The 25,772-nt window shown below is 31.6% G+C and overlaps 1 protein-coding gene across 16 annotated transcripts in view; it reads right to left on the bottom strand.

The window, feature by feature from the left end:
- Positions 1 to 25,772, bottom strand: part of LOC144845307 (sorbin and SH3 domain-containing protein 1-like) — a 97,248-nt gene that overhangs the window by 3,020 nt on the left and 68,456 nt on the right. For 9 of the 16 annotated variants that reach the window (XM_078702539.1, XM_078702525.1, XM_078702537.1 and 6 more), the window contains 10 exons: positions 16,208 to 16,275; positions 15,096 to 15,263; positions 14,426 to 14,475; positions 13,655 to 13,769; positions 12,325 to 12,444; positions 10,072 to 10,186; positions 7,082 to 7,272; positions 3,914 to 4,005; positions 1,034 to 1,072; positions 163 to 329 (listed from right to left, as the gene is read on the bottom strand). In XM_078702539.1, the coding sequence (XP_078558665.1) occupies positions 163 to 329; positions 1,034 to 1,072; positions 3,914 to 4,005; positions 7,082 to 7,272; positions 10,072 to 10,186; positions 12,325 to 12,444; positions 13,655 to 13,769; positions 14,426 to 14,475; positions 15,096 to 15,263; positions 16,208 to 16,275 (1,125 nt within the window). The remainder of the gene's footprint in view (positions 1 to 162; positions 330 to 1,033; positions 1,073 to 3,913; positions 4,006 to 7,081; positions 7,273 to 10,071; positions 10,187 to 12,324; positions 12,445 to 13,654; positions 13,770 to 14,425; positions 14,476 to 15,095; positions 15,264 to 16,207; positions 16,276 to 25,772) is intronic. The other 7 variants (XM_078702527.1, XM_078702526.1, XM_078702529.1 and 4 more) reach the window with 7 other exon arrangements.

Raw genomic sequence — 25,772 nt, 5'->3', positions numbered from 1 at the left:
CTTTACAACGTATAACTCAATGTTTGTGATATTTTTCTGAGGGCCGCGAATCAATTCCAGGGGCGATGTGAAAGTAGCTTTAGAGGCGCCATTCATTTTCAGCTAAAATTGAACTTTATAATTATTATTATAACATGATATTGATACATAATTAATACGTACAGAACTTAGCAACATAGTTTCCAGGAAAGGTTCCAAACTGGCCAGTCTTTGCAGATGTACCCACAAACCACCCATCTTCACATTTCTCCATTACTAAAATTACATCACCCTCTTCTAAAAGCAACTCATCTTCATTTTGAGGCGCATATGCAAAAATTGCTCGGTACCTGTAAGAATAGAACAATTACATTTTTAACAACTAGATTGTATGATTTCCTTTTTTATTCTACACTGTAATAATACAAAACTACTGTACATAATAAAGGTTACAACTAATAAGACAATTTAAAAAGAAAATACTATATTCTAAACAAATAAAGAGAACACATGTATACAAATTAAAATTAACAAATTATAGAGAAAATAACAAATCAAGGTAAATTTAATTTGAAAATTACACCTTCCAAAAAAAAAAGAACAAGGAGTAATTCATGATTTAGTACTACGACCAACACCTATTTTTTATTACACCTTCTTTATAGAGGGTGACTCAAACAGCGTATGCTGACAATCAAGGGGCCCTCTTGATGAGTGACAGTGGCTGTGTGTATACTATTACACCGGGGTAACCTCCTACTCGTCTCGAAAGATGTGAGCCAGATGTGTACACTGGACCTATGGTTTATAGTCCTTATCAGAGAAGACTCGTTCTACCACCAGAACCATGGAGCGAGTGAGGCTCGAACCCTTTATATGAATGCATAAAAGAATAACACAAAAAAGCAATGAATCACTGGAGTTAATTAAAGAATTATAAATGTTCTATTTATGATTGTGACAAAATTGTACCAAAATATAAACAACTACATTTAAAATATACAAAAAAGCAAATTTAAAATAAAAAGCAACTACAATAAATTATTTTACATACGGATCAAATTTTGTGTAAATAAAATCTATCATGTGCCAGCTTAAAATATGATAAGGAAACACAAAAATAATAATTATAATATGTGAAAAATTCACAAATAATTAACAATAAACAGAAACATAGATATTAAAGATGTATTTTCCAAAACCATGAAAAATAAAGATTTATAAAATCAGACTTTGAATAGGCCATTTTGCAGTTTTAATGAAGTTAAAAACAATGACTTCACTTGTAAAAAGACAAAATAAACAGTTAAAATTAACCAAAAACCCATTTTCTGACAGACAATTTTAATATTTCTTTGCTTTAAATTATATTTTTCAAATGTAAATCAGTTTTTTGGGGATCCAATATTTGGGAATCCAATTTTTGGTGATCCAATTTTTGGTCAAAGAAGTGAATAACTACTGTATTATGTGACATTAAAATGGCATATTCCACAAAAAAAAAATTCAGAATAGGAGAGGGACAATATATCTGATCGAGATACTATCAGGTGATTCAAATAATACAATATTTTTATTTATTTTTTTATATTAATTATATACAGGTGTTATATTATGCAAATTTACATAAATTCTACAAATTTGTTGAATACTATTATTTATAAACTTAATTGTTTTTGTTAGAGAAGGTGAAGATATTTAACAAAATATAGTTTCAAATTCTATTCTTACTGTGCACAAAATGTTTAATATGTAACGTAGTAATCTATTTATTCATAAATATTGAACACAAATTTAAATAATAAAGGATAGTATAAATAAGAAGGAACAAAATACAACATATATTATATGATTTTAAACATACAAAACACCATTAAAACGACTTTAATATAATAACATATTCTGTGACTATAAGAACAATAATTAAATGAGAGCACTTAGTGAAGACTAATTGAAGTACTTGGAAAAATATTTCCAGTGATGGTGAAAGTTGATATTTTGGCCCATGTTAAAAAAATACAAACTGTTCTTTTTTTTTGTAAATTGTGAAGCTAATTTTCTTGAATTTCAATAGGCCTGCATGTTTTGTTAGTATATACCTATTTACATCGTACAATTCAGAATGATAACTTGAAAATTGTAGGCACTGTGCTAACAAACAAAGCAGTACTATACTTCATGAAATTCTAAAGTAATAATTAAATACACAGCTTGATTGCTTAAAATATATAAGATGAGTCTGGTGAAATCATATAGATAAAGAATGTGATATGGAATCTGTGGTATCCAGGGATCTCCTTCAGATTTCTAAATTGTTACTTAACTTTTGATTCATGTATACAATCGGGCATCTTATATATTAATTAGAATCTTTGAGATAATAATGTGTAAAATGAATAAAGAATATTTAGTTAGTTAGTTTAAAGAATAATTAATAAAATAAACTGTGGAAACAAAGATTTAAATTATTTTTTTTCAAAGGTTCAAAATCTTATATTGCAATCAATTAATTATGATTGGATATTATAATATATGGAATAAATAGAAACATTAATATAAAAAGTTACACACAAATAGTTAAAAATAATATGTTGTTGAGGCAATTGGACAGAATGCATCAAAATCAATAAACATTTTAAAACATTTACAATCAGTTTATATTTATTGTTAACCAAACAAAGGAGAGAATTGAGCACCGAAAAAAAAAGATTGAATCATATCTATTTTATTTTGATGTTTGGACATCTTTACAAGATTGGACTAGGATGTGTAAAATATTGCAACAAGTTATATGCAAACATTTTAAAATGTTATGCAAAAATAATTTTAAAATCCTTAATGGAATCTAAATAAATTATTTAACATTTGATTTCAATATTTTAATGTTGTGTTTGTAAGGTTAAAACATCAATACATAAGAATATTTACATTTAATAATTTCAATTTTAACGTTATTAGTTGTAACATTGTTAACCTTTGACACTCAGATTGGTCAATAAATTATAAAGATTCACAAATTGTCAGGGTTAGTTCATGAACTCATTAACTTTGGATGGTTTGTGGATGTCAACATGCAGTGTAGCCACACTCCTTTAGCTGTAACACCAGTCCTTGGTATACTGCATTATATGACATAATACAGGGGTTCTCAATAGTTTTTTACCATGGGCCAGATTGTAATTAATAATGGCCAGATAACAGGTGATGGCACCAGCCATGTAACAAGGGCCTTGGGTCATGGAGTGCAAAGATAATTTTCCCATTACTATCTTAATAAAACTTGCCACCAGGCCCTAAGCCTCAGTTAAAAATTTTGAAAAATAGAGCTCCTAGGTCCCCACAGAATTGAAATTAGATGGTTGAATGTGCATGTTCCGTCTGGCTACTATTGAAGGCCTTGCTTATGGGAACCATGAGCTTTAAAGAGTTAACCCCCTTTTTAACATTACTTTTATTTATTTACTTTTTTTTTTGCAGTAGCTATTCGTGGGCCATATGAAATGCACTCACAGGCTGCATTTTAGAACCCCTGATGACCATAATTATTATTCTTTTTTATTTACTGTAAGTGTATACACATCCAACAGCAAGTTTACTCAGCAATTACAGGATAAACTAAACTCCATGCTTATAAAAAGTTACAATTGAGACTTCGGGAGTGGAGTAGTTTTACAGTCGTGAATTACAACTCTGAAGCTAAGTCAGGATTGAACCATAGACCTTGGGATTGAATGACAAGCACGTAAACCATCACGCTATATTTGATTCTCTTTTTAATTAAAGCATATCAATTTTAAGTTTTCTCAATTATCTCTGATTGCTTTTGGAATTTAAATAAATCATTAAAATAAAAATTGGCTCTGGTTTACTAATTAGAGTTATCAATTCTATGGTAAGTGAGTTATGCTAAGTACAAATAATAAGCTGTACTTACGTGTCTTGTGGTTGCTTAGAAACTCCGCCTGCCTTATACCCAGATACTTCATTTACCTTGAACGAAGAAGAAGCAGGTGGTAAGAATGCCGACTGTTGAAAAATTAATTAACCATTTTTAATATAAATTTTATTTCACATACGCAATTAATATCTAAATCATAATTTCCATGTAGCAAATTAATTAGTTTAATTTTGTTAATTTGTACAGGCAATTTTCCTTAAAACCCTGATGAAAAAAAACTTTCACAGAAATTTCTTATTGTCTTAAAGGACCCAAATTCTTTTCTACTCTTATGCATTTAAAAAATCTTAATTTCTTCTGGCTGCCTCAAGAGTGTCCAGTTTCCGAACAGTGATTTATTGACTCTGAATTAGCGTACAGGTGTTGAAATCAATTGCCCGGCCACCAGATATAAAATGGAGCTTTAGATTTGCGACAACCTAGAATGTAAGAACTAGTCATGTACATGTACATTGTAGGTACATGGACATTGAGACATTGTAGGTACATGGGCATTGGGACATTGTAGGTACATGGACATTGACACATTGTAGGTACATGTACATTGGGACATTGTAGGTACATGGACATTGGGACATTGTAGGTACATAGGCATTGACACATTGTAGGTACATGGACATTGACACATTGTAGGTACATGGACATTGACACATTGTAGGTACATGGACATTGACACATTGTAGGTACATGGACATTGACACATTGTAGGTACATGGACATTGGGACATTGTAGGTACATGGACATTGACACATTGTAGGTACATGGACATTGACACATTGTTAGGTACATGGACATTGACACATTGTAGGTACATGGACATTGACACATTGTAGGTACATGGACATTGACACATTGTAGGTACATAGGCATTGACACATTGTAGGTACATGGACATTGTAGGTACATGGACATTGACACATTGTAGGTACATGGACATTGGGACATTGTAGGTACATGGACATTGACACATTGTAGGTACATGGACATTGACACATTGTAGGTACATGGACATTGACACATTGTAGGTACATGGACATTGACACATTGTAGGTACATAGGCATTGACACATTGTAGGTACATGGACATTGACACATTGTAGGTACATGGACATTGACACATTGTAGGTACATGGACATTGACACATTGTAGGTACATGGACATTGACACATTGTAGGTACATGGACATTGGGACATTGTAGGTACATAGGCATTGACACATTGTAGGTACATTGACATTGACACATTGTAGGTACATGGACATTGACACATTGTAGGTACATGGACATTGACACATTGTAGGTACATGGACATTGACACATTGTAGGTACATGGACATTGACACATTGTAGGTACATGGACATTGACACATTGTAGGTACATGGACATTGACACATTGTAGGTACATGGACATTGACACATTGTAGGTACATAGGCATTGACACATTGTAGGTACATGGACATTGACACATTGTAGGTACATGGACATTGACACATTGTAGGTACATGGACATTGACACATTGTAGGTACATGGACATTGACACATTGTAGGTACATGGACATTGGGACATTGTAGGTACATGGACATTGACACATTGTAGGTACATGGACATTGGGACATTGTAGGTACATGGACATTGACACATTGTAGGTACATGGACATTGACACATTGTAGGTACATGGACATTGACACATTGTAGGTACATGGGCATTGGGACATTGTAGGTACATAGGCATTGACACATTGTAGGTACATGGACATTGACACATTGTAGGTACATGGACATTGACACATTGTAGGTACATGGACATTGACACATTGTAGGTACATGGACATTGACACATTGTAGGTACATGGACATTGACACATTGTAGGTACATGGACATTGACACATTGTAGGTACATGGACATTGACACATTGTAGGTACATGGACATTGACACATTGTAGGTACATGGACATTGACACATTGTAGGTGCATGGACATTGACACATTGTAGGTACATAGGCATTGACACATTGTAGGTACATGGACATTGACACATTGTAGGTACATGGACATTGACACATTGTAGGTACATGGACATTGACACATTGTAGGTACATGGACATTGACACATTGTAGGTACATGGACATTGGGACATTGTAGGTACATGGACATTGACACATTGTAGGTACATGGACATTGGGACATTGTAGGTACATGGACATTGACACATTGTAGGTACATGGACATTGACACATTGTAGGTACATGGACATTGACACATTGTAGGTACATGGGCATTGGGACATTGTAGGTACATAGGCATTGACACATTGTAGGTACATGGACATTGACACATTGTAGGTACATGGACATTGACACATTGTAGGTACATGGACATTGACACATTGTAGGTACATAGGCATTGACACATTGTAGGTACATGGACATTGACACATTGTAGGTACATAGGCATTGACACATTGTAGGTACATGGACATTGACACATTGTAGGTACATGGACATTGACACATTGTAGGTACATGGACATTGACACATTGTAGGTACATGGACATTGGGACATTGTAGGTACACGGACATTGGGACATTGTTAGGTACATGGACATTGACACATTGTTAGGTACATGGACATTGTAGGTACATAGACATTGGGACATTGTAGGTACATGGACATTGACACATTGTTAGGTACATGGACATTGGGACATTGTAGGTACACGGACATTGACACATTGTAGGTACATAGACATTGACACATTGTAGGTCCAGGTGTAAATGACACAATATGTGTAGTTCCTAGGTCATTGTAAAAACTAGTCATGTACATGGACATTGGGACATTGTAGGTACATGGACATTGACACATTGTAGGTACATGGGCATTGGGACATTCACACATTGTAGGTCCAGGTGTAAATGACACAATATGTGTAGTTCCTAGGTCATTGTAAAAACTAGTCATGTACTGTACATGGACATTGGGACATTGTAGGTACAAGGACATTGACACATTGTAGGTACATGGGCATTGGGACATTCACACATTGTAGGTCCAGGAGTAAATGACACAATATGTGTAGTACCTAGGTCATTGTAAAACGAAAGCTACTTATTTAAAAAATCAAATGATGGTTACCTGTACCTTTGGTGGTTGGGAATAAGGTTGATGTTGCTGGTGAAAGCTTTTCGGGTTTTCCTGTTGCACTCTGATTTGTTGACTTTGAGGGCTTGTACGACGATAGGGTGTGGATGATGTGGATTGGTAAGGGCTTGTTCTATTTGGGGATTGTGTCGTCCTAGAAACTGGTGACTTGGGTTGAACATTGCCTAAAAAGAAGCAACAGTTCTAATCAGTTAATTGTGAAACGTGGAATGCTGTATATCTTAAAAGTTTCCACCTCAAACAGGCTTTCTCTTAGTTCTAATGCCTTTTTTTTGTAATTTCATGGCGTAGCATAATATATTGCTACTGTAATGCAGTAAAATAGAAAAATGATATATTCAAAATCAAACATTCATACATTATTATATATAGATAATAACAATAGATTCGAAATTATGCCAATATTTACTTGTATGTACATGGAACACATGTTGCCTTAACATTCATTCTCAAAGACATTGTGAAACAGGTGGAATGGGAAGTAAATTATTTTCTTTATTGATAATGAAAACGCAATACATGTGGCACTGTACAGTGGCGGAACCGAGAATTTGGAATACTTAGACAGAGCCTGAACATTGTGAAATGAACTGCTGAACTAATATGAAAAATGTATTGTAAAAACTGTATTGTAATTTTAAAAACTATGGAGATGGGGGGATGACTGGGTCCTATTGGATCCATCTATGCTGTATAACAATTGATACAGTGTTGAATAACACACATTCCATTTCTTGACTGCTCAATTTATGCAAGTTATTGTTATAGTTTATTTGGAAAATAGCTGCAGCAATCATTGGTGCAATGGATCTAAATGTTTATAACATAATGAAGGTAAAACATTATCTACTACAGTATGAAAAGGAGATAGAGAAATACAAAAAAACTTTTAACTCAGTCTTTAGAAAAACATATAATTATTATTTACATAATATACTGTTTATTTTTTTTAAACACTCTAACAGACAACATTTTATATTAAGTATCAACTGCTATATTTCTTTCTTTCTTTCCTAGGAACGGTTGCCTAGGAAATTTATTATATACATAATTAGCCATTGACCTGAATACAACAAAAGAAGTAATTTACTATAAAATAAACTTTGTGTGTGTTAAATAATGCTTTCAAATAAGATCTAGTGTAGGCAAAAGGTTTCTTGTGACCAGTGTCTCGATGAATTACTTAAGTCAAACAATATTAACTTCATTAAGAGCAAGACCTGTGCAAACTTCAACAAAGTTTGCTTGAACCTTCATAGATGGTATGTGAAACATGTTAGGAATGTGAGTCTAGATATTCCCAAACATGTACACTGTGTGACTTCAAAGAATTATAGAGGGCATACTTCAAAATAATACTACAATTTGAACGTCTTCACTTGCTACTGCCTTAGATTTATATATTTATTTATGTAAGCATTATGGAGACCGATTAGTCTATAATATATGATAAAAAACTACAATATGACGTTGATTGCGGGATTGTTATGATGAGAAGAAAACAGGTACTGATAGAAAAAAAGACCAAAAAAAATACATTATTTATTGTCAACTACTCTATATTTTCAATCTTTGCCTGACCCAAAATGTTACTTTATTTTTTATTTATATTTAATTACACAAACTGTCTAAAAATCTAAGAAAAAATATCCTTATGGGATATGTTCGCTTGTTACAAGGTAATGTGCCTGGCTTATGATATCATTGACAACAAACCAATATTGACCTATCTTGATGATAAGATAACAATGTCAATCATGTTAATGAGTATGTTGATACAGAGAAACAAAAGTACAAGCAAGGAAATGAATGAAAATGATGATTACAAGTATAGAAATGAAGATAAAGACCAGTAAGAAGATGAACTATCAATGGTAACATTGATCACAAGGAGGAATACTGCGAAATGATGAAAACAATGTTGATAGATCAAAATACCATGTTGATTATGATACAGAGAAAAAAATTAGAAAATTATTCTTTGATCTTCATTAATGATTAATTTAATGATACTGTTTTGCTGAAGTCTGGAAGAGATATACATCTCTATGGTAACATTATTAGTGTATGTTACATTTTCATAAGCAATTGCATTTTAATTTCCAAGATCCTAAGCAAGGTCAAAATTAAAGATGATGTTTTTAGAATAACAATTCTAAGTAAACTGATCAAAGTACATGTCTTTCATTTTGGGAATATAGCATGTTAATAATTATATAATAATAATGTGTAAAAAACGATAGAATGCATGAATTCAATAATGTTATCAATAATACAAAAACTATTATGTTGTATACCTTGATGATCATACTCAATTTTCATACGTTTGGCAAGCCGAAAAACCATGGCAACTTATTAGATGGTTTGTATGGTGCAGCAGAGAACAAACCAAAAGACATACTTGAAATTACAACATAAACATTTCTTTTTTCATAAACGATTTTAATGAATAAGAAACACTTGGTAAGGGTTTTCTAAAAAGGAAGTTAGGAATTTGACTATTTTGATATATTTATTTCAATAGAACATCAAAAATAGAATACAATATAACAAATATAAGTGCCATGGCAACCAATATTGTTTAATTGGGACACTCATTTACAATTGTTTAGAATAATTATATAAAAATAAAAATTGTGCAGAAAAAATCGTAAAAAAACTAAATAAAATAGCCAGGTCTTGTGCTTGCTTGTGTGAGCCACCACCATGGAAGGTAGTTCAAGAACCTGGACTGTGCCCCCAACTACCCCAGACGAAGGATGTCTCAGCAACCTCGGATGTCAAGAGAGGAGAGAATAAGGACAAGTTTGGTGTGCTAATCGATGAGATTGGCAAGATATGGTATGGGACAAAATTTACATATCTCTTCTCATTGCAAAGTTGCATATTTAGGAAACCAGTGCGAGAATCTATCATTTGCACTGGTTTGTTTGCATCTATGATTGTAACAATATTGTACTTACCCTGTGGCTCTTTTATAACTTCAACATATGATGCTGGGAATATTCCAATCTTGTTGCCTATCCTGCCTTCCCACCAGTTATTGTCCACTTTCTTAGTTAAGTTGATGTAATCACCCTAAAGAAATATATAGATATATGAAAATGAGTAGCCATTATGTCGTAAACAGATTTTGTCCTGATGCTTTACCAAATAGATTAAATAATTGTTCAAAACGATTTCAAATAATCAAATAAATTAATTAACTGTGAAGGTGTGACAATTACAAACACTGCCCTCTACCATAACTATAATTCATTCAAATATTCCAGCTCGATTGAACGCAATTATTCCCCAATTTTGCGGTCCAAGCACCATAAACAAAAGATGATAGATATATATCTATAAATATTATCATCATCATTAATACTGTAGTATATTATTCTTGTACAGAGAATATACTTTTTGCATATAATATATTTTCTATTATTTCTTAGCTTGATTGATTTCTAAGGGAAATTTATAAAAATTAATCTGCCAATCATAATTTGCAATATGTTTTCTTTCATAATGAATTAAGAATAACTTATGCAGCTCCACGTAATTAGAGTGAAGTTGTAGCGGCTTTATGATGAAGATGCTTGGCTACCGATCCCAGGGTCTTGTGTTCAAATCCTGTCGCATGTCAGGATTTTTCCGCATGATAAAAAAACAACTCCACACCCAAAGACTTTGTTAAGACTTTCTTTATGTAAAATATCTTGTCTTATTTATTTTCCTCCATGTCTTGAATTAATTTGCTTATGGTCATTTTTAGTGAAGTTAGTTCTTAAGATGTTTACTGCCTTTTTCAGTCACATTATGTTTGAAATCAGGCAATCGTTTAACACCATTCTATTTTGAGACTAATTGATGTTAAGTAAGAAGTATACTTTTTTCTTGATTCTCTCTATAATATTATAGATTTAGAAAAACATTCTCGTAATTATTTTTTTTAAAATACTAATATGTTTATAACAAAAAAAACAATATACTTTGTTTTGATCCTGTTATTAGATTGGATTATCTAAACATATTTTTATTATTACATTATTATTAGTTATTGTATGATATTTGTTACATCTTAAATTCTTAGAATTATTTTTAACTTATGGATTAAGATGAATGTTGTGTTATAAGCCTTTAATTTGGATTCAGTTTCCAAATTAAACCAAACAAAAAAACACAATGTGTCTACTATTATTAGAATGTAATATAAGATACTTGCATGGAAAGGTCACATCTAACCATCATTAAATGATGATACTATCATCCACAAATAAATTACAGAATGAAAAGCAATTACACCCATGTCTTAAACACATTTACCGAGAAGAAACACTTTACACTACATTATGGTAAAAACAGATTATATTTCGCCATGTAACATTCAATTATGTGTGACACATTTCATGGAAGTCACGATGAAGTGTTTACCTCATCCTCTTGTTGTTAAGAGCTACGTGCAATACGTTTCAATTAAAATGAGAAGGAAGAAACACTAAAAATCAAATGCTATGACTATTATAATTATAATATCGTGGGTAGCATTAAATGTAATGATGGCAAGTAAAACTTGTTAATTCTTGTCGTTTATCTTTATTATTGGTCAGATTGGAAAAGGTATGATGACCGAAAGAGAGAGACAAGATTGAAAAACAAGACAAATTATTTAAATTTGATTTAAAAAGGAAACTGGAAATAAAATTATTCGATGATTAAATTTATCATAATGAGAAGGAGTCCAGGAAAAATAAACCACTAAATTTATTCACATTTTCGTTATCAAGGAAATCGTGTTTCCATATAATTTTAATTATAACTTTATTGAACGTAAGTTAAATAATCATATTTGCATGTACGCCTCACCAAATTCTAACTAATCAGATGTTAGAGGTATGAGATGTACTGCAAATTCTCAAGAGTGTAAATCTATTTGACAACATTCAGGGACATTTATTGAAAGTTTCTCTGGTAAAAAGGAATAATTAAGTCATCTTGAACTAAAAGATGTGTCAAAGATATATACATTGTTTGAACACATAAAGATGTAGTGAGACATTTCATTTCTACTAGGATAGACTCAACTGGTGCTAACCAGCATTGAAGTAAGACCATGAACTCTAGCAACGAGGTATACACATATTTCGGTTTGGATTTAGCTTTTTTTTCTCAGTTTGTATATGCTTAGAGGTTTTAAAACATCCTCATTATTTAAATGAGGAGATTTCACTTACTTTCTTGAATGCAAGTTCCATGGCCGTCTCTCCTGTGAATCTAAACTTGGCTTTTGCTTTGCCTTCAAATGATGGCGATGAAATCTGTGCATTGCGAGCTTCTTCCAATGTCGTGATAATCTAGCAAAAGTAATATATAATAGTCAGTAATCTTATAGGTTATAGGTTCAAGGTGGGTTGAAACTCGTAATCAAGTGATTCAAAGCAAATAAAACGAATGAATTTTGTTTTAATGAATGTTTTACTAATCAATCACTCCCACCTAAATGAAGAGCCATTTCATCAGTATAGCAACTACTTTGTAGGGACGTTAAATGGATATAATTTCCTGAACTCAACGAGAAAAATCTAAATATCCACAGTTGCCTAACATGTAAATGTCTCTAAGGATGAGAACATCTGCAAGAGGTGAAAAGCTGGCCAACAGAGATTCAAACTATCATTACTAAGGCTTTCATGACTATGCTCAAATCTACTTTAATAGATACAACTCATTTTAATCTGAATATGGTATGGTGTAACAGCTAGATCTCAATTGTACACTCACACAGCAGACAAATTTAAAACTATGACTTCACAATGCAGATATACAAAGAGATATATCTCTTTGCATATACGCATTAAAAAGTCATGATTTATTATAAGAAAGCTTTAAAGTTTGTGTAAAAAGAATGATAATTTCAACTACTATAAAGTAGCTTTGTGTCAAGGGAAACAAAATTGATTTCTTTATAAGCTCTGTCTTCACTATCAAATTTGGGCATATCACTACCATATTTGGGGACATCACACATTTTTCGTCAAACTAGTTTAATAATGTAGACAGAGCAACGTGTTTGATAATGTAGACAGAGCAACGTGTTTGATAATGTAGACAGAGCAACATGTTTGATAATGTAGACAGAGCAACGTGTTTGATAGTGTAGACAGAGCAACGTGTTTGATAATGTAGACAGAGCAACGTGTTTGATAATGTAGACAGAGCAACATGTTTGATAATGTAGACAGAGCAACGTGTTTGATAGTGTAGACAGAGCAACGTGTTTGATAGTGTAGACAGAGTTTTAGATGTTTTACCAAATTCTATTCTATTCTCAATGTACTGACATGTATTAAGTAAATGGGAAATAAATGAATTTTTAAATACATAGATTCTCATATTGTATGATTTAAAATGTTATGTAAAAAATGACACAAATAATTGCATATAGGGAAGTCAGGCTGTGTATCAACATAAGAATGGTAAGAATATTGATTAATACAAGAAAAGAATTTATTTCACAAATGAATGGAAATAGTGATGTAATAACACATTACTTTTAGGGCCTACCTCTACATAACTAACTGGAAATATGCCAACTCTTCCATACTGCTCCCCCTCATACCAATTATTGTCAATCTTTCTTGTTAGGTAAATGGTATCACCTTTGTTGAAAGATAACTCTCTGTGAAAAAGAACACATTTTTCTACAGCTTTATTTATTATTCATGCAGGATTCACTTTAAAAAATCATAAATAAACCGACAAATTACAGTTTCCTATTACGGTATTACGCTAAATATACATTTAAATTAAATGTATTACTAAATTGTGTTCCTCAAAGAGTCATAATTTAAATTTGTTCATATCTGAATACTGAATAACAGAATACTATAAAACCTCAAAAAGAAGCCCATGGTTAAAGCAGGCCAAATAAAATAGTTTTATTACTTTCTGTTCTTATATATTCAAGTGGGCTAGTTATGAGGGTAATTATTACGTCATACCTCACAAATTATGATTATTGTTTTTAATTATGACATTGTTTTTAATGCATTATGACAATGATATGGAGGAAAGAAAATAATAATTTTCTACAGAAATGACATGGTATCTACAAAGTGAAGCTGACAGGCCCTCCAACGCTGGGTAGTTGCATTGGGCTGCTCATGCTCTAGGGCCACTTAAGCTCATAGCTGTTATGTATGTCATTCTCAAAACTACACTTTCCGGAAAAAGTACCATATTTGGTGATCGAGCTGGAGATTGTTAGAACTTGACTGTACAGTATTTATGTATGGCAATGTTGGCAATAATGTGAGCATAGTGAAAATAACTTACTTTGAAGACTGAGCTGAGAAAGTGTACAAAGCAATGGCATGTGCCCTAAACTGCAAAAAGTAATACAAAAACAAAATTCAGTTGATATATATGGCTTTTTTTTTTTATCAGTCTCACAAGTGTCCTCATTTTTATCATTTCTAAATGAATGAATTAATATTTAGTATATCACCAGGAGGTTTAGAACTACTTCTTTGTTGATTTATAATACTATACTAACTACCACCTCAGAGCAGGTAGTCCCTCACATAGCCCACTCCAATGTAGATTTAACCCTTCCCAGTATTGAAATGTTGATGCCCCATGTAATATATGCAATACCACAAACAACCTAAGTGGAGAATTTAGACGTCATTTTGGGCTTCATATCCAAGATGGCAGTTTATTTTCAAATTTCCTATAAACTTTCCCAATACAAATATGATAAAATTAAATTCAACCACATGTTTTTTAATTACTAAAGCTTTACTATATATAGCATATGGTTACCAGCAAAACTAATGAACAAATTGCTCATTGTATTTCATGGAAAATAGAATGACGTTGATGGGTAAACAGCACATGTACAAGCATAAATTATACCCGCACACTACATCTTGGGAAACCCCCTTTTCAACACCAATTTATGTTTAAAGAATGGTATGTTTAATACAGAAATCATTTATATTACCTCCTGAGATGGAGATCGGCTATGTTGATGCCCTGCAGTTGGTGAACTACCAAATCTTTCGTCCGTGATAATTGGTGATTTACCGGCAGTGTTGTCCGAATGACGCCTGGATCTCTGGTTTTCTTGTTCTAACCGAAATCGTTTCTGTCTTTCTTCTTCAATAGCACGCTAAATTTAAATAATCATTAACAGATAGCAATAGTGTTATATTCATGATTTTCATATACAAACAATGGTCGAAACAAAACATAAGTATATTATTTTTATTTTATTTTTAGCACCTTTCTTTTTTTTTTATCAGACATCAGACTCCTCTTTATAGCGAGGTGGTACACCTATTTAATGAGCTCATACATGTATGTGTGTAGCTAGAGACCAATAAAACCTATGTAACAAGAATCGATGATTATCATACTATAGTACTGTAAATAAATATTAAGCATCCTCAGAAAGTTTACTGGAAACCAAAAAATGTGTGTTATTACACAAGACTATGTCGTCTCCAGTCATGATCAGTATATTCTTTTTGACTTGTGTACCGCGTTCTTTAATAATAGTATTAATCAAACATATATATTGTGCAAATTCCACTAAGGGGTAGCTGTTCTAGGGAGTAGTTTTCCTATGGGTAGTTGTTCTAGGGGTAGTTGTTCTAGGGGGTAGTTGTCCTAGGGGGTAGTTGTCCTAGGGGTAGTTGTCTTAGGGGGTAGTTGTCCTAGATGGTAGTGGTCCTAGGGGGTAGTTGTCCTAGGGAGTAGTTGTCCTAGCAGGTAATTGTCCTAAGAGGGTAGTTGTCCGGGTGGTAGTTGTCTTAAGGGGGTAGTTGTCCTAGAGGGTAGTTGTCCTAGGGGGTAAATGTCTGGGTGATAGTTGTCCTATGGGGGTTATTGTCCGGGTGGTAGTTGTCCGGGTGGTAATTGTCCAGGGGGTAGTTGTCCGGATACGGTTTACAGCACCTTGATGATAATCAGAAGTGATATGATGACATGGTTTGAGCGTACACACAGGTAGCAGAATTTGTTATTTTTTTGTATTTTATTTTAAACAATAATAAATTGTATCTTGACATTTTTCACAAGGACCTTCCAATTAATTGATAAAAGTGACATTACCTCAACCACAGCTTTGTCTTTTGCATTGGTCCCTTTGTAGTTTGCATTGACGTCACTTCTCAAGATTTCTGCATTGTAAACAAAACCAATCTCAATTAAAATATCTGACAGATAAGTTGCTAAGCATGACATATAAGCTGTTGGAATTGTTTTATAAAAACAAACAAAAAATACTAAGAGTTTTTTGAGAGGAAAATGTGCTAAGTTGATGAAACAAAGCGCAATGCTGAATTAATTATTAAGAAAAAAAAACATCCGACAGAATAATTGTGAATACAAAATATAAAAATAATGAATTATAACAAAGGAATCAAGGATGAGGTGTAACAACCATGATTGATTCTGTACCTTGAATCTAACACGTTCACATAGAAAGCTTAAAGTTAACATTTATCTGACAAAATAGTATCATTACCCATCATGTTTAAGGTGTAACTAGATCCTTTATACCATAATGAAATATAAAAAGTGCAATATAAAAATGTGCATTCATGTGGTGAGGGTGTTGTATGGAGGTGGTCGGTAAATAATTTTGACAGAAATGGATGAATGTACTATAAGATATGGTTTATGTTTACTGTAGTAAGACAAATTGTAACAGTAAGTAAGTAAGTATATATAAACAATTGTTACAACTTATCTATCATTGTTTGTGAATGTTAAATGTTTTTCACCACTGGAATACAAATTAGTTCATAAATATTTACATGTTAAAAAAAAAATAAACAAAACGTACAAAAAATATGCAATATGACAATATAATACAAATATTACAAAATAAAAGATGATTTTTTTTAAAATAACATTAATGAAAGAACACAGAAAATATTGTTATGTATACAGTTAAAAGCAAAATGGTATGGAAAAGTCCCACACTATCATAGGTTGTTGTAGTTTTGGTAAAAAGATTAATACTGTATGTCATTTCATAAGTATAATAATAAAACTTCTTCTTATATAGCGCTTATTGCACAATGCTTGTAAGCGCTTCACATTATTACCTTGACCTTTTTTTGGATAAAACACGTATGGAAACACTATATAATACTACATAGTAATCAGCGCAATACACCTTTGGTGGAGAGACGCAAACATATGCAAATTTGTTTTCCTTTGAAATAAAAACAAATACATAAATGTTTTAATGGTACAATATTTGCTTTTGTCATAATAGTTTGGATTTGTGTTAATTAATAATTGCTAATTACTATCTAATTAACTATATTAAGATTTGTAGAGACTTCACAAAACCTTTACTTATATAACAATCTTAAGTTATTCTGTAGATTGTTTATATAGCCTAGATTCTTTAGAATAGATACCATCATTTAATTGTGTCATGTGGATGGATGGAAGACGATCCCATTTCTAAATTCAATAATTTAAAGCTAAATTCATAATTAGGTTCAAGTACTTAGAGACTAGGCTATTAATTAAACAAATTGAGTTATGCTTAAGAAATAGAATTACTCTCTTAGTATTACTATGGGTTACTAATCAGTGTTTAGACCCAAAACATTTGCCATTAAACCAGGCAGAAAAAAGGAAAGTAAAAGTTTTATTCAATTAAAAATATCTTATTTTTAAAGATGACGATGATGATTTATAGTTTTTTTCTATGTAATACAGATGGCCTTTTCGTTTACAGTATACAAATAATGAATGTTTATGAGTGTAATGGTACAAATAATGGCATGAGGTGAATGATGAAAGGTTATATCAACGAGGCAACGCCGAGTTGATATAACCTTTCATCATTCACCAAATGCCATTATTTGTACCATTACACGAATATAAAACATTCATTATTTCTTTTATATAACATCTAAATAGATTCCTGTCATTTGAATCAAATAAAAGGTAGGCCTAGCCAAGGCCTACATTTGTTTCACATTGATTAACAGTAACATTTGGTTTTTAATAATTATATTAGATTTATATGGATTTCATAAATGCACCTACTGTTAGTGTTAATTATGTCAACAAACGACCAAACAATCCTAGACCTAGCAAGGCTAAAACGCCTAGGCCTAGCCTAATACTAACAGGCCTAGGCCTGCTGTTTGTTTTGATTTAATAAAATACAAATATTATAATAATGTTTATTGATGGCTAATGAGTACATTTAAATTTATGAGAAATATGTACTGTATGAATACAGTGCAGTGATGGATATGAGGCTGTTGACTGGCTGTATAAACATATTATTTATAAACTATTATCAGAGAGCAGATGTTTTTTAAAGATGATTATGAGTGTCTAAATTTAATGAGAATAGGCAATAGGAAATATTCATTAGACAACAAAGGGGGATAAAACAAAAACACATTAACAAAAGCAACAATATGATGTTAAAAATGCTATAATCAATGATGACCAGTAGAAACAAGAATGAAACTAGGACATGTAAGATGATATTCAAGTTCAAAATTCACTATTGTGGCCAATGACACCACACACATAAAATGCACATTCATTGAGTATTCAAAGAATTGAGTTCTTTACAGGTAAGCCACTTTCCAAATAGTCATGGTAATTACAGTATCATAGAAGTAGAAATCCAGAAAAATCCAGCTAATACTATTATTCCTATTTATTTATCATGATAACAAAAATGCATTGAATTATTTAGAAATTAAAAAAACATTATTTCTTGCATCCCATTGTAAAAGAATGTAGAAATAACCATTGTATTGGTATCACTCTAATGTTTTGTGATGGTCATTTCGAGACAGAAGCGATGACGCTCAGTCTCCTTCTCCTAGACATAGTCCGCAGACCTGTACACGCGGGCTTGTATGTGTGTTTGAGAATTTTGGGTTAGCCAGGCTAGGTCTTAGTTAGCGAAGTTCAAAAGGTTGACTACAAATAATCAAAACCTTAAAAGGAACTTTCGAGGATGCTTGTTATTAAAAATAAACTCAAAAGAATCACAGCCTACACATACCAAAATATACATAAAAAGTGTTTTTATCAACAAAAAAATTAGGCATACCAAATCATCATGTATTCTTTTCGTACTGATCGGCCATTTTTAAATAGTGAAAAGTTTTAAAATGAGTCATAAACTCTGCTTCGTCTATCGAACCATACGTAAAATCAACCAAAACAGTCACGATAATGAACACAACTTTTATCTACTTTTGAGTAATTGACTAAAACATGTTTTTGTTTACAAAAGTTCATGTAGTATTTTATTTTCCAATGAATATATTTCAAAAGCACATTATTGACAAATATCTGACATAATTTTAATTATTATTTTTTTTATTTTGGGGGTCAAATTGCAGATAAAGCCTTTTTCCAAATTATTTGTACTTAAAAATACTGGAAAATACTTCGAAAACTGGGCACTTTTGCAGTTATTTTGTTTGATTTTGGATCAAAATTTACCAAAACCTTTAGTAACTTTAGTTGAAATAAATTATAAATGTAATTATTAGTTACCATATCCTTTCAATTACTGTCCCCTTTCATCTACCGTCCCCTTTCATCTACCGTCCCCTTTCATCTACCGTCCCCTTTCATCTACCATTCTGATACGAAAGCTCACTAATATTTTCTAGAAGTGAATTAATCAGAACTTAGAAGATAGTTGACAAATACAAAAACAACTATAGTATACTGTTACTTGCTACTAAATTTATTTTGTGCTATATATATCATGGCACACAAAAATGTGTACTTGTTTAATAATTAAAAATGTATTTTGCTATATATAATTGCAGAATCAAGTAAAATTGGTACAGATAGAAGAATGAGTGGTTAAAAATAATAACCAATTAGGAGTGCGTTAAGTGTAATTTGCTTTAAACACTCTGTATCATATGATGTTATATTAACATCAATGCCACTCCAGGCAAATGATCAGCATTCTTCATAGAAATCATTATAACACTCAGTTTTATCAACATCCATAGAGGATGAATCTGGAAATTCTTAGACAGGCAGGGAATGTATTTGAGAGAATGATTTTCAGTTTGTCTGCCTATCTAGATGACAAATACTACAAACGCAGCATGGTATGCAGCAAGTATAGTCGTTGATCATATGAGAGAGTTGGTGCAGACCTTTATCCCTCAAAGACTATGCTGCAAAACCATGTAGTGGCTGCAGAGGACTCTATTCGTAACCTAACGACATATCAACTGATGAAGTCTAGCTGTGAAATTTTACACTATGAAATTTACCTTTAGTCTACATTATTGAAACCAGATGAAATTGTTTACACAAATGCTTCCAACATAATATGCTTATTATAATACATATTAATTACCTTTGTATACAGTGTTGTTGGATACAACATACTGTAAAAATCACTCTTAAATTTGATAAATTTCAAGTAGCATAGTCAGTACAACCATCAGTAACAAAATCACCACTTAGTGGTACAATATATTAAAAATGTAATTAAAAACTGTGCATATAATTTTAAAAATATGTAACACAGTATTATAGGAGCCAGCCCTATATATAGAATATAAAATATTACTAATATGAATGATATTATATAAAGATATGAATTACAAAGTTGTCATCGTAAATGTTCATTTTAGATTGCAGTTAAAAATCACCATACTTTTTGTTACTGATTTTGGGCAAGTTAAACAGTAATCACTATATAGATACATATAGCTAAAGAACACATATAACCCAGTATTAAAAAATAGCAGTAGATTTACACGTTATCTTGTGCTATGATTCATATTCTACATGTTATGAAAAAAGCACTGACGCATCCACTAGATTTGTTAATCTATTCTTTTCAGTTTGTGTAGAGAAATGCTAATTTATTCCAACAAACCTAAACAGAAAGTTACTTTACCAATTACAAGATAAGAACTGTCAATGTCTACTAGAAAGAGGTTTCGTTGTTTCTGAACTGCATTATGTGCAGCTAGTAGTATTTATTTATAGAAAGTATTTCCAATGCAGTATCTTTACCATAACCTTATATTAATTATCTATTATTAATATTACTCTTACTGTATTTGTTTTAAAAGATTTGTTACTCTTTGTTTTGTGAAAGAAGGAAATGTTATTTTGATCCTGGTGGAGTGGATTACAGTGATTTCCCAACAGTATCTAGCCTGGCAAAAAAACAATTGTTTGTGTTTCTAAGTGCTGTACACAATATATTTGCATTCAAATGATAAATTGATTCCCCAATTTGAGCCTACCCTCCAGTAAAAACTTAATGTTAAGTTATGAATATTGGCTTTAACATTTTTTGCATAACACCTTCAAAAGGTATGGTACCTCAGGCTATGTGACGTTACAATGAATTAATATATGTTAATTCTCACTATCTTACAAGCTCCGTGATATTTACTATATATTGATTTTATGGACACCTATCCAGAATATATTAACTTATATCCTCAACTTTATTCATTATAAAGTATCAACATTAATAGTTTCTCTAAAGAATAAATTTGAATTTTATAATAAATAGTGTGATTTAACTTACATTATACAATAGATAGAAATGGTTACAATAACCAAAAATATATATATATCGGTTGTTACTCTCAATATTTCAAGCACAGCTTGAAAATGTCATAGGATAATAAAAATAAAATTGACTATAAATGTATCACCAGTCAAAAAAATAAATATATCAAAATAATGTTGATTCATTATATAAATATATAGAATTTAGTATTACGGTACTTCTATGGTTGACAAATTTAAATAATTTCCAACAGATATAATCATCACCACTTTCTTATATTCTAATACTACGCCCCTCAAGTAGATTACTATTGTATTAGTGTTAAACAGGATATCTTTACAAAATGTCTTGCGTAACAATCAAAAGTTGTGTAATAATACACAAAAAATAACAACAAACCGATATTACCCTATGGTGTAAATATGAAGTTAAGAACACAAATATTTTTCTATCTCTTCACATAATTATTTGATCCACATTTCTGCATGGAAATTAGATTAATTTCTTCCTACTATTCTTATGTATTTAAATACGGAACACTGGGAGAGAAAACAAAATACAAACTCACAAACATGATATTCAATGCTAGAAAGTTGCACTGCAACAATCTGATGCTGGAGATCTTTCACTATCCTATAGATAGACATATAAAACTAGTTTGTAGTAGCTGTACCATCATAAAGACATTACAAATATGATACAACAAATGTCAATAATTGAATGCACTGTTGTACTGTTAAAATAAACTCAAACAATGTCAAATATTTCTTTAGCAATTCTTAGTTCTTTTCAACAACAGTCCGTGACATTCTTGCATTAAACTTTTCTCGTAAAGTTAATGTTTTCTTAACAGTTTTTGGTTCAGCACTCGAATCTTTTTCGTTCTCTGAAGTAGGTGAATTGCGGGTTTTTGATGAAACGTCCGGAAGCGCATCAGCTAATTTTTTAAGCTGTAGCACATCAGAATGTGAATTTGAATGGATGAGACACCTAGGTCTGGGAACGAGTAAGCAACCTTTTTGCAAAGATGCTGGCTTCTTAATACCACGTTGTGAAGCAGCGGTATAAAAATGAGCGTGTAATCGTGCACGGTGTAAGTCTGTATCGCTCACTGAACGCCCTAAAGCTTGCGTCATCTCATCATTCGCTCGCAAGTGGCTGATCTTTCCTTTTATTACAATGGAAGAATCCGTTTTTGATTTCATGTGCCTCTTATCAGTTATCTTTGGTCCTTTATTTTTACTCTTCTTCGTAAGGTTCTCAACCATCTTTTTGTTTAACGGTAGAAAAATCATGATTATTTTGTATAGAATAAGTAAAACAGCAAAAAGAATCAACAATCTACTAATAAATGTACTTGATAAAAGTCAACTTCTTCTTCTTTTACATTTACGATTTCTGAAAACACAGCATAGAAGTTACAGATTCAAAGATGGTAAATATTCCTTAGATGTCTTACTACTGCCAAAACCTTCGTTAATATAGTCTGAATTTAGTCTTGATTGTTGACATAATATAAGCAATGCATAGAAAGCTGCCTGAGGGATAATATAAGCCAACCAATCAATAGCCACATCCGTTGAATCACCAGCCAATGAAAACTACCAGTTAAATGTTCAATTGAAACTGAATGACGTAATGAAAAAACCTATGAAAATTCAATACAGTAGGTGCGTGTATATAAAGAATTAATTAAATATAACATAATCGCGTTGGTGGTACAGTGTATAACAAAAATAATGGATATTCACACAAAGACATTTATCGAGTTTTTAAAATAAAAACACCAACTTAACATATTTTTTTTTCAAATGAAACAAAAAAAAAATAACTGAATGTTCAGAGTATTGTAACAATTTAACTTTGGAAACAGCAAACAAATACTACAAGCTGTCCTCTTTATAGATCACATATATGTGCACAAGAAATATACACCTGAAATAATTGTACAGCTCTGAACTCAATTTATTCTGCTATTCTTCAGTATGTGGGTGTGAAACGAATACCAAGATTCGTAGAATAAGAATACATTAAATGATGTCACAATAGTTGGTAATCCACAAAGCACGATCCAGTTTCATCACATGATAGGCAATCCAATAGCCACTTGGACTTAACGAAGTGAACAATTCTCACGCTTCATAAATAAACAACACAACTTGACTTCAAATAGGAGTCCAAACTTTATTAAATTGACCAAAAATGTACCCTGCCAATAAAACTGAATTTTTTAATTTTATGGAGTGTTTAAATCATTTAAGAATATAATAACCCATCTACTGCACAAATGTTTATTGTGTCAATGATAGCAAAATGTAGAACAATCTTCAGCAATATACTTAATTTAGTTCAAATTGAATTTCGAAGACAGCAATCATGTCAATAAACACACTACATCAAACCTTGTAGCACATTCTAGTCTGCAGAATCCTTCAGTATTAAAAAAAAACTTTTTAGTGGAAATATACTGTAATATATAGTAATTTTCTTGTAAAAGTAAATAAAAGTATCGCTTTTCTGTACTTAAAATTTGTAACAGGATCAGGCAATAAATTCTCCTGTTCAGTTTGTAAGAACATATAATACACCCATAAATTTAGGCGATACTAAGTATACAACATACACAGTAGATCTTGTTTCAGTTTTAGAATTTCACAGTAGACCTTATGAACTTTATCATATTTATTCAGAAAACTATTCCTATCGTACGGTACGGTAATTGAAACTTCTTTATAGTTGTAATCACTATCTTTGTCGCATTTTAATTTAACACTTCTTTGCTTTGCTAACCCGAGTTGAACCTCCTACAAGCAAAATACCTATGTGAATGATCAGTATCCAACAGCTGAATGCTAGCCTATTTGGTACTGTCATCATCTGCACGCTATAGGGCCTACGTTTTCTAATCTCGCATTCCAAAGGGAGAATTAGTCAACCGATAAGGAAGAGTGAGACAACCCATAAAGATGATATCAAGATGAGGAGGCCCGGAAAATGATTAAACCGATATGAATTCCTCCATCTATCCAATTAAACTCATTCTATAAATTAATAATGTCCTTGTTTTCATGACCCTAACCTAGAAGGTATTTCAGAAGCCTAAACTCTTTATAGACATGCTTGAAATTTAATTAATTTTCTATATACAATACATTGTAATCAGATTACAGGAGTAATATATGGAGTGAACGCATTAAATTAATGAAACTTGATCAAAGATTTTCAATAACTCAATATTGGTCAGACATTCTGTTCATTTATATTGTTTTAAATTTCACTGATAAAGGTTACAACTCTTTAAACTCTTTAAAAAAAAGGACAACTGCCTACAAATTATTGTATCTATATATAAATTTATGTAAGGGCAAAATTTGGTAAATCACGTGTTACTTTTAGAATTTTTACTCGATAATATGTAAAGCTGGTTCATATGTTCGGCACCGATTTTAACCACCTAATGTAACCCTGTTTACTAATTTAGTTGAGTTAGATAATTATTTATTGACGATTAAAATGAATTTAGGTTCAATGATTTGCCCCAAATTAGGGCTGTTTTACGATCGTGGTATACACTGTCTAATGGATGTCGATGCTGAAAAATACCTGCACATAATAATACGAGGATGCTTCGCATCTCCTTCTACGATAACTGTTTTTAATAGCTGAAAATGACAGCATATAACATAAATATAGCCTTTCACTATTCACCTCATGCCATTATTTGTACCATTACACGAATATAAACCATTCATTATTTGTTTTATTATATAATATCTAAATAGATTCCTTCATTTGAATCAAATAAAAGGCCTACATTTGAAAACAGTAACATTTGGTTTTTAATAATTATATTAAATATTATTATTTATATGAATTTTATAAACACACCTACTGTTAGTGTTAATTATGTCAACAAACGACCAAAAGTACTAATAAACGATCATTTAATAGTGCGTACTATTGCACGGCATGTGACCCACAATCGTCCAATCAAATGACAGGAATTTATTTAGGTATTATATAAAACAGTATAATGTATGTCTCATAGCAAGAAATTGTAGATTGATAATGTAAAGTATATGCAGACAGGTGAGTAAAAAATTATATCTT

The sequence above is a fragment of the Antedon bifida genome, chromosome 6 (assembly GCF_963402885.1).
Source record: "Antedon bifida chromosome 6, ecAntBifi1.1, whole genome shotgun sequence".
In the NCBI taxonomy this organism is placed as follows: domain Eukaryota; kingdom Metazoa; phylum Echinodermata; class Crinoidea; order Comatulida; family Antedonidae; genus Antedon; species Antedon bifida.
Note: the sequence above shows the minus strand (reverse complement) of the source record. Positions and strands in the feature narration are given on the sequence as shown.